We start from the raw sequence: 15,505 nt of genomic DNA on the forward strand, positions 1-15,505 counted from the left end.
TGCTCACATATCCGTGTTTTCACATGGCTTGTATGTCCATGTTTCCGTTTTTTTCACGGATGTGACATGTACCCATTCGATCCCATGGTGCTGCTCACATATCCGTGTTTTCACATGGCTTGTATGTCTGTGTGATCCACATGGAGACAGGTCCGTGTTTTTCAGCACACGGATGAGAAGGGCCAACACCAGTCTATGGTTCCGTGTAAACACGTACAGCACACGGATGAGAAGGGCCAACACCAGTCTATGGTTCCGTGTAAACACGTACAGCACACGGATGAGAAGGGCCAACACCAGTCTATGGTTCCGTGTAAACACGTACTGCACACGGATGAGAAGGGCCAACACCAGTCTATGGTTCCGTGTAAACACGTACAGCACACGGATGAGAAGGGCCAACACCAGTCTATGGTTCCGTGTAAACACGTACTGCACACGTATGAGAAGGGCCAACACCAGTCTATGGTTCCGTGTAAACACGTACTGCACACGGATGAGAAGGGCCAACACCAGTCTATGGTTCTGTGTAAACACGTACTGCACACGGATGAGAAGGGCCAACACCAGTCTATGGTTCCGTGTAAACACGTGCAGCACACGGATGAGAAGGGCCAACACCAGTCTATGGTTCCGTGTAAACACGTACTGCACACGGATGAGAAGGGCCAACACCAGTCTATGGTTCCGTGTAAACACGTACTGCACACGGATGAGAAGGGCCAACACCAGTCTATGGTTCCGTGTAAACACGTACTGCACACGGATGAGAAGGGCCAACACCAGTCTATGGTTCCGTGTAAACACGTACTGCACACGGATGAGAAGGGCCAACACCAGTCTATGGTTCTGTGTAAACACGTACTGCACACGGATGAGAAGGGCCAACACCAGTCTATGGTTCCGTGTAAACACGTACTGCACACGGATGAGAAGGGCCAACACCAGTCTATGGTTCCGTGTAAACACGTACTGCACACGGATGAGAAGGGCCAACACCAGTCTATGGTTCCGTGTAAACACGTACTGCACACGGATGAAAAGGGCCAACACCAGTCTATGGTTCCGTGTAAACACGTACTGCACACGGATGCAGAGTCACCAACTTGACGTTTTATTTTTTCTGAACTGCTCATCAAAAAATCATGGAGAGACCATATTTTTTCTGGACACATTGTAAAATATTAATAAATCATTAATTATAAGTGATCTGCGTCTACAGCCGATAATCCTGATATGCAGACGTCATCTGCGATCACTGTGACCTGCAAAATGATGATCATTACAGTGAAAATTGTCTGTGGAAGTTTCTTCAGCCTCAAAAAATCACAGATGCCTTAAAAAGAAAATTACGGACAGAGCAAAAAAAGTGAAATATTTTTATGCACTGTCCTAGAAATTCTGGAAGGTTGGCACCTGCCACGGATGAAGTCCGTGTGGAATCTGTGTGCTGTCCGTATTCCGTCCGTGTTTCGTCTGTGTTCCGTTCGCGTGCCGTCCGTGTTTCGTCTGTGTTCTGTCCATGTTTCGTCCGTGTGCCGTCCGTGTTCCGTTTGTGTGCCGTCTGTGTTCTCTCCTTGTGCCATCCGTGTTCCATCCTTGTGCCATCCGTGTTCCATCCTTGTGCCATCCGTGTTCCATCCTTGTGCCATCCGTGTTCCATCCTTGTGCCATCTGTGTTCCATCCTTGTGCCATTCCGTGTTCCGTCCTTGTGCCATTCCGTGTTCCATCCTTGTGCCATTCCGTGTTCCATCCTTGTGCCATTCCGTGTTCCATCCTTGTGCCATCCATGTTCCATCCTTGTGCCATTCTGTATGCTATCCTTGTGCCATTCCGTATGCCGTCCTTGTGCCATCCATGTGCCGTCCTTGTGCCGTCTGTGTTCTGTCCTTGTGCCATTCCGTGTTCCATCCTTGTGCCATTCCGTGTTCCATCCTTGTGCCATTCCGTGTTCCATCCTTGTGCCATTCCGTGTTCCATCCTTGTGCCATCCATGTTCCATCCTTGTGCCATTCTGTATGCTATCCTTGTGCCATTCCGTATGCCGTCCTTGTGCCATCCATGTGCCGTCCTTGTGCCGTCTGTGTTCTGTCCTTGTGCCATTCCGTGTTCCATCCTTGTGCCATTCTATATGCCGTCCTTGTGCCATCCATGTGCCATCCATGTGCCGTCCTTGTGCCATCCATGTGCCGTCCTTGTGCCATCCGTGTGCTGTACATGTTTAACATTGAACGTAACAGGAGAACATTTTTAATGTCATTTTCAATAACTATACCGGAAAAACTTGGATGACACACAATTAGTGTTGAGCGGATCCGAACTGTAAAAATCGGGATCCGTGCGGTTTCAGCGTCCGATCCGGGTCCGACCCGAACGTGGGAATCCGGCTGCACAATCCGGAATTTTTTTTTTCTCTCTCTCTCTGTCTCTCTCTCTCACTAGTCCATTAAAATTTTCAATTAGGACCAGGAGACGCCGTTACATATTGCAGCGCGGATAAAAGATGGGGAAAAAGTGGCCGAGATCCTGCTGAAGAGCGGAGCGGATGTCAACATGGAGCGAGCGGTGCGTACATCTCCACCCAATGTCATTCCAAATTCCCATTGAAATGTCTCTTTCTGTAAGGTCCCTGCCATTCATGTGTAGTGAAGATGCTTTCTCTCACACCGTCATGGATTTACATGACACTGCACAGTTCTCTCTTCTTATAACCACCACCTGATGATATTTAGATCTATACAGTCACCACAAGGGGGAGCTCACTACATACAGATTTATACAGCCACCACTAGAGGGAGCTCACTACATACAGATTTATACAGCCCCCACTAGAGGGAGCTCACTACATACAGATTTAGACAGCCACCACTAGAGGGAGCTCACTACATACAGATTTATACAGCCACCACTAGAGGGAGCTCACTACATACAGATTTATACAGCCACCAGTAGAGGGAGCTCATTACATACACATTATACAGCCACCACTAGAAGGAGCTCACTACATACAGATTTATACAGCCACCACTAGAGGGAGCTCACTACATACAGATTTATACAGCCACCAGTAGAGGGAGCTCACTACATACAGATTTATATAGTCACCACTAGAGGGAGCTCACTACATACAGATTTATATAGTCACCACTAGAGGGAGCTCACTACATACAGATTTATACAGCCACCAGTAGAGGGAGCTCATTACATACAGATTTATACAGCCACCACTAGAGGGAGCTCACTACATACAGATTTATACAGCCACCACTAGAGGAGCTCACTACATACAGATTTATACAGCCACCACTAGAGTGAGCTCACTACATACAGATTATACAGACACCACTAGAGAGAGCTCACTACATACAGATTTATACAGTCACCACTAGAGGAAGCTCACTACATACAGATTTATACAGCTACCACTAGGGGGAGCTCACTACATACAGATTATACAGACACCACTAGAGAGAGCTCACTACATACAGATTTATACAGCCACCACTAGAGGAAGCTCACTACATACAGATTTATACAGCTACCACTAGGGGGAGCTCACTACATACAGATTTATATAGTCACCACTAGGGGGAGCTCACTACATACACAGATTTATATGATCACCACTAGGGGGAGCTCACTACATACAGATTTATACAGGCACCACTAGAGGAGCTCACTACATACAGATTTATACAGCCACCACTAGAGGAAGCTCACTACATACAGATTTATACAGCTACCACTAGGGGGAGCTCACTACATACAGATTTATATAGTCACCACTAGGGGGAGCTCACTACATACACAGATTTATATGATCACCACTAGGGGGAGCTCACTACATACAGATTTATACAGTCACCACAAAGGGGGAGCTCACTACATACAGATTTATACAGTCACCACTAAAGGAAGCTCACTACATACAGATTTATACAGCCACCACTAGGGGGAGCTCACTACATACAGATTTATATAGTCACCACTAGGGGGAGTTCACTACATACAGATTTATATAATCACCACTAGAGGGAGCTCACTACATGTAGATTTATACAGCCACCACTAGAGGGAGCTCACGACATACAGATTTATACAGCCACCACTAGAAGGAGCTCACTACATACAGATTTATACAGCCACCACTAGAGGGAGCTCACTACATACAGATTTATACAGCCACCACTAGAGGGAGCTCACTACATACAGATTTATACAGCCACCACTAGAGGGAGCTCACTACATACAGATTTATATAATCACCACTAGGGGGAGCTCACCACATACAGATTTATACAGACACTACTAGGGGATCTCACTACATACAGATTTATATAATCACCACTAGGGGGAGCTCACTACATACAGATTTATACAGACACTACTAGGGGAGCTCACTACATACAGATTTATACAGCCACCACTAGAGGGAGCTCACTGCATACAGATTTATACAGCCACCACTAGAGGGAGCTCACTACATACAGATTTATACAGTCACCACTAGAGGGAGCTCACTACATACAGATTTATACAGTCACCACTAGAGGGAGCTCACTACATGCAGATTTATACAGTAACCACTAGAGGGAGCTCACTACATGTAGATTTATACAGCCACCACTAGAGGGAGCTCACTACATACAGATTTATACAGCCACCACTAGAGGGAGCTCACTACATACAGATTTATACAGCCACCACTAGAGGGAGCTCACTACATACAGATTTATACAGTCACCACTAGAGGGAGCTCACTACATACAGATTTATACAGCCATCACTAGAGGGAGCGCACTACATACAGATTTATACAGCCACCACTAGGGGAGCTCACTACATACAGATTTATACAGCCACCACTAGATGGAGCTCACTACATACAGATTTATACAGCCACCACTAGGGGAGCTCACTACATACAGATTTATACAGCCACCACTAGAGGGCGCTCACTGCATACAGATTTATACAGACACCACTAGAAGGAGCTCACTACATACAGATTTATACAGCCACCACTAGGAGGAGCTCACTACATACAGATTTATACAGTCATCACTAGAGGGAGCTCACTACATACAGATTTATACAGCCACCACTAGGGGAGCTCACTACATACAGATTTATACAGCCACCACTAGGGGAGCTCACTACATGCAGATTTATACAGCCACCACTAGAGGGCACTCACTACATACAGATTTGTACAGCCACCACTAGAGGGAGCTCACTACATACAGATTTTTACAGCCACCACTAGGTGGAGCTCACTACATACAGATTTATACAGCCACCACTAGGGGAGCTCACTACATGCAGATTTATACAGCCACCACTAGAGGGCACTCACTACATACAGATTTGTACAGCCACCACTAGAGGAAGCTCCCTACATACAGATTTGTACAGCCACCACTAGGTGGAGCTCACTACATACAGATTTGTACAGCCATCACTAGAGGGAGCTCACTACATACAGATTTATACAGCCACCTCTAGAGGGAGCCCACTACATACAGATTTATACAGCCACCACTAGAGGGAGCTCACTACATGCAAATTTATACAGCCACCACTACAGGGAGCTCACTACATACAGATTTATACAGCCACCACTAGGGGAGCTCACTACATACAGATTTATACAGCCACCACTAGATGGAGCTCACTACATACAGATTTATACAGCCACCACTAGGGGAGCTCACTACATACAGATTTATACAGCCACCACCAGGGGAGCTCACTACATACAGATTTATACAGCCACCACTAGGGGAGCTCACTACATGCAGATTTATACAGCCACCACTAGAGGGCGCTCACTACATACAGATTTGTACAGCCACCACTAGAGGGAGCTCACTACATACAGATTTGTACAGCCATCACTAGAGGGAGCTCACTACATACAGATTTATACAGCTACCACTAGAGGGAGCTCACTACATGCAAATTTATACAGCCACCACTAGAGGGAGCTCACTACATACAGATTTATACAGCCACCACTCGGGGGAGATCACTGCATACAGATTTATACAGCCACCACTAGAGGGAACTCACTACATACAGATTTATACAGCCACCACTACAGGGAGCTCACTGCATACAGATTTATACAGCCACCACTAGAGGGAGCTCACTACATGCAAATTTATACAGCCACCACTAGAGGGAGCTCACTGCATACAGATTTATACAGCCACCACTAGAGGGAGCTCACTACATGCAAATTTATACAGCCACCACTAGAGGGAGCTCACTACATACAGATTTATACAGCCACCACTAGAGGGAGCTCACTACATACAGATTTATACAGCCACTACTAGAAGGAGTTCACTGAGTATAGATGTGTGCAGTCACCTTTAAGGGAAGCTTACTTCATCTATTTTATAGTTTATACAGCTGCCATTGAACTCAGTAATGTCTTATTTTCTTACCTCTTGTATCTCTAGTCTTATTTGTGACATTTTATTCTTCTTGTCCTCAGAATGGTGAGACCGCAGTGCATGTAGCAGCTCAATATGGAAACATCAAGATGATCCGAACATTGATAGAGGAGGGAGGGGAGGTCACGTGGCAGTCAAAGGTGCTTTATATTCGGTGACTTTTCTACTTCATTTTTGTTCAGCTTTATAGTAATGTTATGTTGCAGCTTTACCTGATTTCAGCTGTCCCCTGGCATTGTGCTTATGCCTCAGGCTTGCTTGCAGTGGCTCAACCATTAATGCACCAATCTACAGTACAAAGCTCCGGCTGTGCTATATTTCCATTGTTTTAAATATGGGAAAGTTGTCAGAAAGCACAATCGATCTTATGCCCTTCACAATTCAGGAAACCACTCTATGACCTTATTGTCATGAGTGTGTCGCTTCCGCATGTTACATCTCATATTGGAGAGGATTTACTTTCATTTGATTCTGAAGGGGTTGCGGACTCTTTCCCTTCTGACTGAGATTACTCATAGCCTTAATCACAACTGCAGCATCTTATCATCACTTCCTTCCTCTAAATTTTCCCACTCCTGGATTCGCTCCATGCCGGTGATAGATCTTGTACTCTGACCACTTTGAAGGAGCCTGTCTCTGGAGAAGCTGGGGTGTTTGTTTCAGTTGCAGCTATGGAGTTTCCTGCGGAAGAAACTGAAGAGGGCTATTTATTGTGTCTTTCCCCACTCGTTTCTCACACCTTCCTCATTTTTGATTGAAGAAGTGAGACTAGTATCTCGCTGGCCTGCACACTAGTCAGGGTGAGTTCAGGGCCAGAGAGAGCCTAGACATGTGACAACACATGGCTGAAGGACCTGTCTAGGGACATTAGGAAGTACAGGGATCAAACTCAGGTAATTGTTATGAGGTACCCCACTTCCCTGTCAGTATTGCCAGGGCCTTCCATTACATCTTCCCTTGTTTTCCCTTTGGGCGGTCCTTTGTATGGCCACTGACCTACAATTCACTGGTTATTGATGGGTTTCTAGTATGGTTGGCATGGGGATCATTACTCGGATCCTGTGTATACTCCTCTGTGAGTGTCTAGGGGGGTAATTGTTAGATTGCATATATCTTGGCACCCATAGAGTGTTTGGGGAACGTCATTCACTTTTCCCAGTAGTGATATGACCCTGTCATTCTAGGCTGGAGAGAGCGCTCTGCACACGGCCGTCCGGCACTGTCACCTGCCTATTGTGGAGGTTATACTTAACTACCTGACCAGTGAGCGGAGTCCGGCCGACGCCGTAGCCTCTGTCCGTAAACCCAACCAGGTACGTCACAGATGGTAAAACTCCAGGCTCCAATGATCGACAAGCTCCAGTCAACTGGTGGGTGGTGGGGAGTCCTCTTTGGTAATTCGGAATTTTCGCAGTGCCCCAGCTGCCGGACTAATGGAATCTTCAGTATATGACAATTCCTGATATTTGGCTTCTAGGAAGGGGAGACCGCGCTACATTTAGCAGCCGCCGTGGGTAAAGACTCCATCCACCGTGAGGACGAGGCTGTGAAGATCATCAGACTCCTGTTGGATCACGATGCTGATATTTCCTCCACTTCTCAGGTGACCATAAAACCTATCGTTAGTAGCAACGTTTCCACCGCCGGTGAGAATAAGAAATGCACAGCTCGTGATTTCTAGAAATCTCCAATATTTTCTCGAGTGTTCATTTATTTTATACCCTTCTCGAATACTTAAAAAAATGTAGGCAATTTATACAATGAACAAATGGTAGTTTTTATAGCGACATCATCAATAAAAAGACCCTCTCTGCAGGGGCGGAATGATTGCGGTCGCCAGAAGGTGCGGGGGGTCCGCCAGCCACAGCCCCTGCTTCAGCTAGATGTGCATCTGAGGCCATACATCCTACTGAAATGTATCGCGGTGCAGTGACCCGTCGGGTCCCTCGATTGCGATACACGATGCCGGAAAAACAGAAGTCGGCGGCTTTCAAAGACATCTCAGAGACTGAGGCACTGCATGACAATATTGTTATGCGTTGCTATAGCACGGCTGCCAATGAAAGCTGCCAGTCAGAGTGGGCCGGCTATTGAGGAGAGCGCCAAGCAGTGTGGGAGCTGTGGAGGTGGTGGGTACAGTATATACAAGGAAGGGGACAGTATAAACACCAGAAGGGACCAAGGAGAGGAACATATGTACTAGGAGGACAGTATATTCCAGGAGTGGGACAGCATATACTAAGAGGGGCCTAGGATAGGAACATATATACCAAAGGGAGACAGTATATACCAGGAGGGGCACAGTATATACTAGGAGGGGCCTAAGAGGGGGACAGTATATACTAGGGGGGACAGTATATACCAGGATGAGGGACATATTTACTAGGATGGGGGGTACACCAGGATGGGTGACATATATACCAGAATGGGAGACATTACTACAGAATGGGAGACATATATACCAGAATGGAGCCCAGGATGGGAGACATGTTTACCAGGATGTAGCCCAGGAAGAAGCCCAGGTTGGGGACATATATACCAGGAAGTAGCCCAGGATGGGGACATATATACCAGGAAGGAGCCCAGGATAGGGACATATATACCAGGAAGTAGCCCAGGATGGGAGACATATTTACCAGGAAGTAGCCCAGGATGGGGACATATATACCAGGAAGGAGCTCAGGATAGGGATATATATACCAGGAAGTAGCCCAGGATGGGGACATATATACCAGGAAGTAGCCCAGGATGGGGACATATATACCAGGATGGAGCCCAGGATGGGGACATATTTACCAGGAAGTAGCCCAGGATGGGGACATATATACCAGGAAGGAGCACAGGATAGGGACATATATACCAGGAAGGAACTCGGGATGGGGACATATAAACCAGGAAGGAACTCAGGATAGGGACATATATACCAGGAAGGAGCCCAGGATGGGGACATATATACCAGGAAGGAGCTCAGGATAGGGACATATTTACCAAGAAGGAGCCCAGGATGGGGGACATTACTACAGAATGGGGGGAAAGCAGCTTGTATGTCTTTATATGATTTAGAACGCTAAATGTATACATACATATACATGCATCTGACCAAAATGCGGCGATGCCCAGGTCCGAATTTTTCATCGGGGCCCAAGAAACCGTAGTTACGCCATTGCCTCTCTGCGGTTGGAATCTAGCGGGGCTTCTGCCATTTTAGTATTTATATGTGTATATAAGCAGTAACTAATGGATTGGTTTCCGCAGGCTCCTGATGGCAGTGCCCGGTATTCTGCCCTGGGCTTTAATTATTGGTGTCGAGTAAAGGCCCCATCACACTAAGCAACATCGCTAGCAACATCGCTGCTAACAAACAACTTTTGTGACGTTGCTAGCGATGTTGCTGTGTGTGACATCCAGGAACAACCTGGCCCCTGCTGTGAGGTCGTTGGTTGTTGCTGAATGTCCTGGGCCATTATTTAGTTGTTGCTGTCCCGCTGTGAAGCGCAGATCGCTGTGTGACAGCGAGACAGCAACAACTAAATGTGCAGGCAGCAGGAGCCGGCTTCTGCGGAGGCTGGTAACCAATGTAAATGTGACGCCCTGGGCAAGCCAGGGGTCACAGGTCACAACACCACCACACCCCACACTCCAGGTAGGCACATCACAGCTAAACTACAAATCCTTGTTGCCTTCCTCCAGAGGCTGATGATTCACACCAGGGGGTGGGCCAGGCAGTTGGCTCCGCCCACCAAGGAGATCACAGCTCTGGAGGCGGGAAGTACCAGGCAGTTAGCTCAAGGAAGAGCTAGAGAGTAGCCCGGGGAGGGCAAGAGTAAACAAGTAGTGAAAGTGGAGAAGTGGAAAAGGAGGAAAGCAAGTGAGGTGACAAGCAGGAAGAAAAGCCTGAAGGGTCCAGCTTTGTGTAGGGCCAGAACAGCAAGGTCAGCGACGGCGGTGACCGTCTGGAGTGGGACCGTTTGGAAGTTCCTGGAAGGACCCCGTTGGCTGTGTGCCCGGTGGTCTGGAGCAGTGTTCCGAAAGACAGTCAGCACCAGGGCAGGGGCCTCTCGGACCCCGGCAAGGCTAGGAGTCGCCAAATTTTCCGAATCCGTTAGTGAAGGGGACGTAGATCCCCCAGCAACCAAGTCCCGATTGAAGGCAACAGCTCAACCTGAAGCAGAGAGACACCGCCACCGCCAAGGCACCAGTTTCTCAGGGCCAGCGCCTGCGGGCAAAGTGTAGAGCTCCTCCGGCCCAGATTGTAGTCGGGGAGCGGGTAACCGGAGGGAATCCACCGCTACCACAAGTCAACCATAGGTGCAAGGAAGAGGGACATCACCGTCACCTACCGGGAGTGCAGGTGCAGCCGTCTGTGGGACCGTCCTACCAGCCGTTTGGTTTACCGTACAAACTGTGTCCGTGTCTCAGGCTGAGTGAGTACCACAGTGCCGCAAGGCACAGCGCTGCCCCCGCGTCCCTGCGCCCACCAGGCCCCGCACCTCACAAACCATCACCGGGCCCCGGGATCACCAACCCCTGCCCACGGAGGTGCAACACAACACCTGGCTGCTCCGCATCACCATCCCCGGGATCCCCGCATTGAGCAGCGGTGGTGAAATCACCACAACCGTGGGTGGCGTCACGAACTATAACAATCCCCGCACCCAACAAACCCCTTTCACTCACGGGCGAGGAGTGTCGCTCGAGAAACCCCCGGGATCCGGCCTACGGCTCGAGCCACCACTGAGCAGCGGCCGCCGGACCCGAGCAGAAGGGGGCGAGCGTAGTGTGCTGACACCCTCCTCCCCGCCCGCGACAACTTGGCGTCACAAACAGGATCTTACCGCTCTGCCGTTTGGTAGAGGTGCGCCTTGTTACCGCCGGAGGTATCCGGCAGAAAAATTGCAGAAGCCGCCATCTTTGGCGCGAAAAGTTCCCGCTCGAGCGTCTTCTCGAGCAGTAGAGGCGCGAAGGCCAAGACCCCGCCCCGAGAGAGGAGGGGCCGGAAAGAGCTAAGGGGGACGCGATGGCGGCTGGCGGCATGTAGTCGCAGCTATAAAAGCAGGGACGCCAGGACCCTGCAAGCATACCGTTCCTGGAAAGAAAAGAGAAAGTCACCATGTGGATGCCGTCCCGAAACACCGTGGCCCCCGCGCCGGGAACCGCAGCGTGGGTGGAAATCCAGACCGCGCAGCTCCACCTAAGGCTGCAGGTCAAGATGCAGCTCCTCTTGGAGGAGTGGGAGACCGACATGGCGGACGTTATAGCCACCGTGCGGAGACGCGAGGAGGAAGCGGAGGAAGGGAGGGTGAGTGACCCACGCCCCTATGTCCCGGAGGGACCGGTCGCTGCGGCTGAGGGACCCGGTCCAAGCCCTCTCCCCCCGTTGCCTTCCTCGCCACCCGTCTCGGGGGCCGTGACCCCGCCACTAGGCCCGCTACCACCGCAACCGGTAGCGATACCCAGCCCGTCCGCCCCAGCGGACCGACCTGTAGCCGGAGCCCGTACCAAACCGGAGGTGTTGCCATGGAAGGCCCCGAAGGGTGTGCCAGAAACAGTCCCCGAGCTGGAGCCGATGACCCGCTCCGAGCCGAAGGCCCAGCTGCGGAAAGCCCCTGTGCCCATCCCCCACACCTCGGCTGAGGTGGCGCCGGGTTGTTGCTGCAGGGCAGCGCCCAAGGCCATGACACCGCGGGATACGCCGCCCACCTTCCTGACAGTGGGTAACGTTCTGGATGTCCCGCGGGGCCCGACCCGTGCGCCGGAGCTGGCAGCAGCGCCATATTGGGAAAGGGAGCCGACAAAGCTGGGCCTGGAGATCGCGGAGAGGGAGAGAAGGAAAGCCGAGCTGGTGGCCCGAGCCATTCGGGAAAAAGAAAATCTGCGGCAAGCGACCTTCCGTGTCCGGGGCCCGTTGTACGAGGGGCAGGTGAGGCGGTTTGATGTCCGCCGGGGCTACGGGTTTATATATGAACCGGGCCTGGAGGCCGAAGTGTTTGTAGCCCGGCGGGACGTGAATGCCCACCTGCCCGAGGAGCATCCTGGCCGAAACCTCATACCGGGAGACATGGTGCGGTACACCCGACACTGCGGAGAGAGGGGGTGGTTTGCCCTGGATATAAAGCTCAGGAGCAGCAAAGAGAGCAAGGTGAGCCCTGCACCCCCTCCCTCAGATGAAGCAGCAGAGGGACCGGAGTAGGGCAGCGGACGCCCGCAGCACCGTCCCCGTTGGGACCACCACAGTTTGTTTGTTGAAAGTTTGAAAAATGAAAAATGATAATTACCGAGTTTTCACCAGATTGTCTGTTGTGATTGAACCGGCTGGAGCCGGCACCGTTGTCCCCGTGGGGATCGTTTAAAAATGCATGGGAACTATCCATGGACAAGCCCGTGAACTTGCAGGGCAACCACAGACGTTAGTGGCTTGTAAATATGTTGGTTACCGTTACCGTTTTCCGCAAGGCCGCCTCCGGAGAGGCAGGTTGGAGGGAGGGCCCTCAGCAGAGCAGGCTGGGGCCCAGCCACCAAAGGAACCGGTGGCTACCCTCTGGAGGGAAGGACAGATCCTGCTCGGGTACCGTGTGCTGGACTGTGGGTCAAGGGGTGCTGCCTGGGTTTTAGGGGCAGCATCAGGGCCAGGTTGCTTGGGTGGGAGAGAGCGGAAACCGTAACCGTAAACCGTTGCAACGTTTAAGAAATGTGCCTCCCGTCTTGGGAAGAGTTATTAAAAATGTTATATGTTGATTTTCCAAATGTTATCTTTTTCAGAAAAATAAAACCGGTGTAGGACGGCAGCCCGCGGACGGTCTGCATTTTGCTAAGGGGGAATGTGACGCCCTGGGCAAGCCAGGGGTCACAGGTCACAACACCACCACACCCCACACTCCAGGTAGGCACATCACAGCTAAACTACAAATCCTTGTTGCCTTCCTCCAGAGGCTGATGATTCACACCAGGGGGTGGGCCAGGCGGTTGGCTCCGCCCACCAAGGAGATCACAGCTCTGGAGGCGGGAAGTACCAGGCAGTTAGCTCAAGGAAGAGCTAGAGAGTAGCCCGGGGAGGGCAAGAGTAAACAAGTAGTGAAAGTGGAGAAGTGGAAAAGGAGGAAAGCAAGTGAGGTGACAAGCAGGAAGAAAAGCCTGAAGGGTCCAGCTTTGTGTAGGGCCAGAACAGCAAGGTCAGCGACGGCGGTGACCGTCTGGAGTGGGACCGTTTGGAAGTTCCTGGAAGGACCCCGTTGGCTGTGTGCCCGGTGGTCTGGAGCAGTGTTCCGAAAGACAGTCAGCACCAGGGCAGGGGCCTCTCGGACCCCAGCAAGGCTAGAAGTCGCCAAATTTGCCGAATCCGTTAGTGAAGGGGACGTAGATCCCCCAGCAACCAAGTCCCGATTGAAGGCAACAGCCCAACCTGAAGCAGAGAGACACCGCCACCGCCAAGGCACCAGTTTCTCAGGGCCAGCGCCTGCGGGCAAAGTGTAGAGCTCCTCCGGCCCAGATTGTAGTCGGGGAGCGGGTAACCGGAGGGAATCCACCGCTACCACAAGTCAACCATAGGTGCAAGGAAGAGGGACATCACCGTCACCTACCGGGAGTGCAGGTGCAGCCGTCTGTGGGACCGTCCTACCAGCCGTTTGGTTTACCGTACAAACTGTGTCCGTGTCTCAGGCTGAGTGAGTACCACAGTGCCGCAAGGCACAGCGCTGCCCCCGCGTCCCTGCGCCCACCAGGCCCCGCACCTCACAAACCATCACCGGGCCCCGGGATCACCAACCCCTGCCCACGGAGGGGCAACACAACACCTGGCTGCTCCGCATCACCATCCCCGGGATCCCCGCATTGAGCAGCGGTGGTGAAATCACCACAACCGTGGGTGGCGTCACGAACTATAACAATCCCCGCACCCAACAAACCCCTTTCACTCACGGGCGAGGAGTGTCGCTCGAGAAACCCCCGGGATCCGGCCTACGGCTCGAGCCACCACTGAGCAGCGGCCGCCGGACCCGAGCAGAAGGGGGCGAGCGTAGTGTGCTGACACCCTCCTCCCCGCCCGCGACATAAACATCGGGTAACCAAGAAGCCCTGTCCTTGGTTACCCGATATTTACCTTTGTTACCAGCCTCTGCCGCTCTCACTGTCAGTGCCGGCTCCTGCTCTGTGCACATGTAGCTGCAGGACACATCGGGTAATTAACCCGATGTGTGCTGTAACTAGGAGAGCAATGAGCCAGCGCTAAGCATTGTGCGCTGCTCCCTGCTCTGTGCACATTTAGCTGCAGCACACATCGGGTAATTAACCCGATGTGTGCTGTAACTAGGAGAGCAGGGAGCCAGCGCTCAGTGTGCGCTGCTCCCTGCTCTCTGCACGTGTAGCTCCGTGCGGTGGTAACCAAGGTAAATATCAGGTTGGTTACCCGATATTTACCTTAGTTACCAAGCGCAGCATCTTCCACGCGGCGCTGGGGGCTGGTCACTGGTTGCTGGTGAGCTCACCAGCAACTTGTGTAGCGACGCTCCAGCGATCCCTGCCAGGTCAGGTTGCAACCTCCTAGCAACTTACCAGCGATCCCTATCGTTGTTGGGATCGCTGGTAAGTTGCTTAGTGTGACTGGACCTTTATAAGCGGGTTTATTCATATGAGCGCCATCCGGTCTTATAAATATTTGATGATGATAATATTAATTTGAGAAAATATGTTATGGGTTTTTTTTCTTTTCATTTTTTTAATTAATGAAATACTTTTTGCAAAACTAGAAAACTTGAGCAGTCCCGGCGGGCCGTGCTCTGAGCGGCATTGTCATGTGTCTGTTCCTGCCGCTCTCACATCCCAAAGCGAGATTTAAATAAATGCTAAGTGTTACACTAATATTTATTTGGACGGTTTACACTGCAGAAAGGATTGTTGACTCCTTAGAAGATTTATGCTTATACATAGGGATCAGCTGCCACTCTCCGGGCCGGGGCTGGATCACTGCATAGGCCCCAGCTCCATACACCGCGCTGTTTATGCCGAAACCTCTTCTATATAAACGATATCCGGCACTTGGCTCCGGCGC

At 50.9% G+C, this 15,505-nt stretch overlaps 1 protein-coding gene across 1 annotated transcript in view; it reads left to right on the forward strand.

Moving 5' to 3' along the window:
* LOC142243938 (uncharacterized) overlaps positions 1-15,505 on the forward strand; it is an 84,311-nt gene that overhangs the window by 32,273 nt on the left and 36,533 nt on the right. The window contains exons 11-14 of the mRNA XM_075316130.1: positions 2,465-2,566; positions 6,504-6,602; positions 7,647-7,775; positions 7,940-8,065. Coding sequence (XP_075172245.1) covers positions 2,465-2,566; positions 6,504-6,602; positions 7,647-7,775; positions 7,940-8,065 — 456 coding nt within the window. The remainder of the gene's footprint in view (positions 1-2,464; positions 2,567-6,503; positions 6,603-7,646; positions 7,776-7,939; positions 8,066-15,505) is intronic.

The sequence above is a fragment of the Anomaloglossus baeobatrachus genome, chromosome 6 (assembly GCF_048569485.1).
Source record: "Anomaloglossus baeobatrachus isolate aAnoBae1 chromosome 6, aAnoBae1.hap1, whole genome shotgun sequence".
NCBI classification, from domain to species: domain Eukaryota; kingdom Metazoa; phylum Chordata; class Amphibia; order Anura; family Aromobatidae; genus Anomaloglossus; species Anomaloglossus baeobatrachus.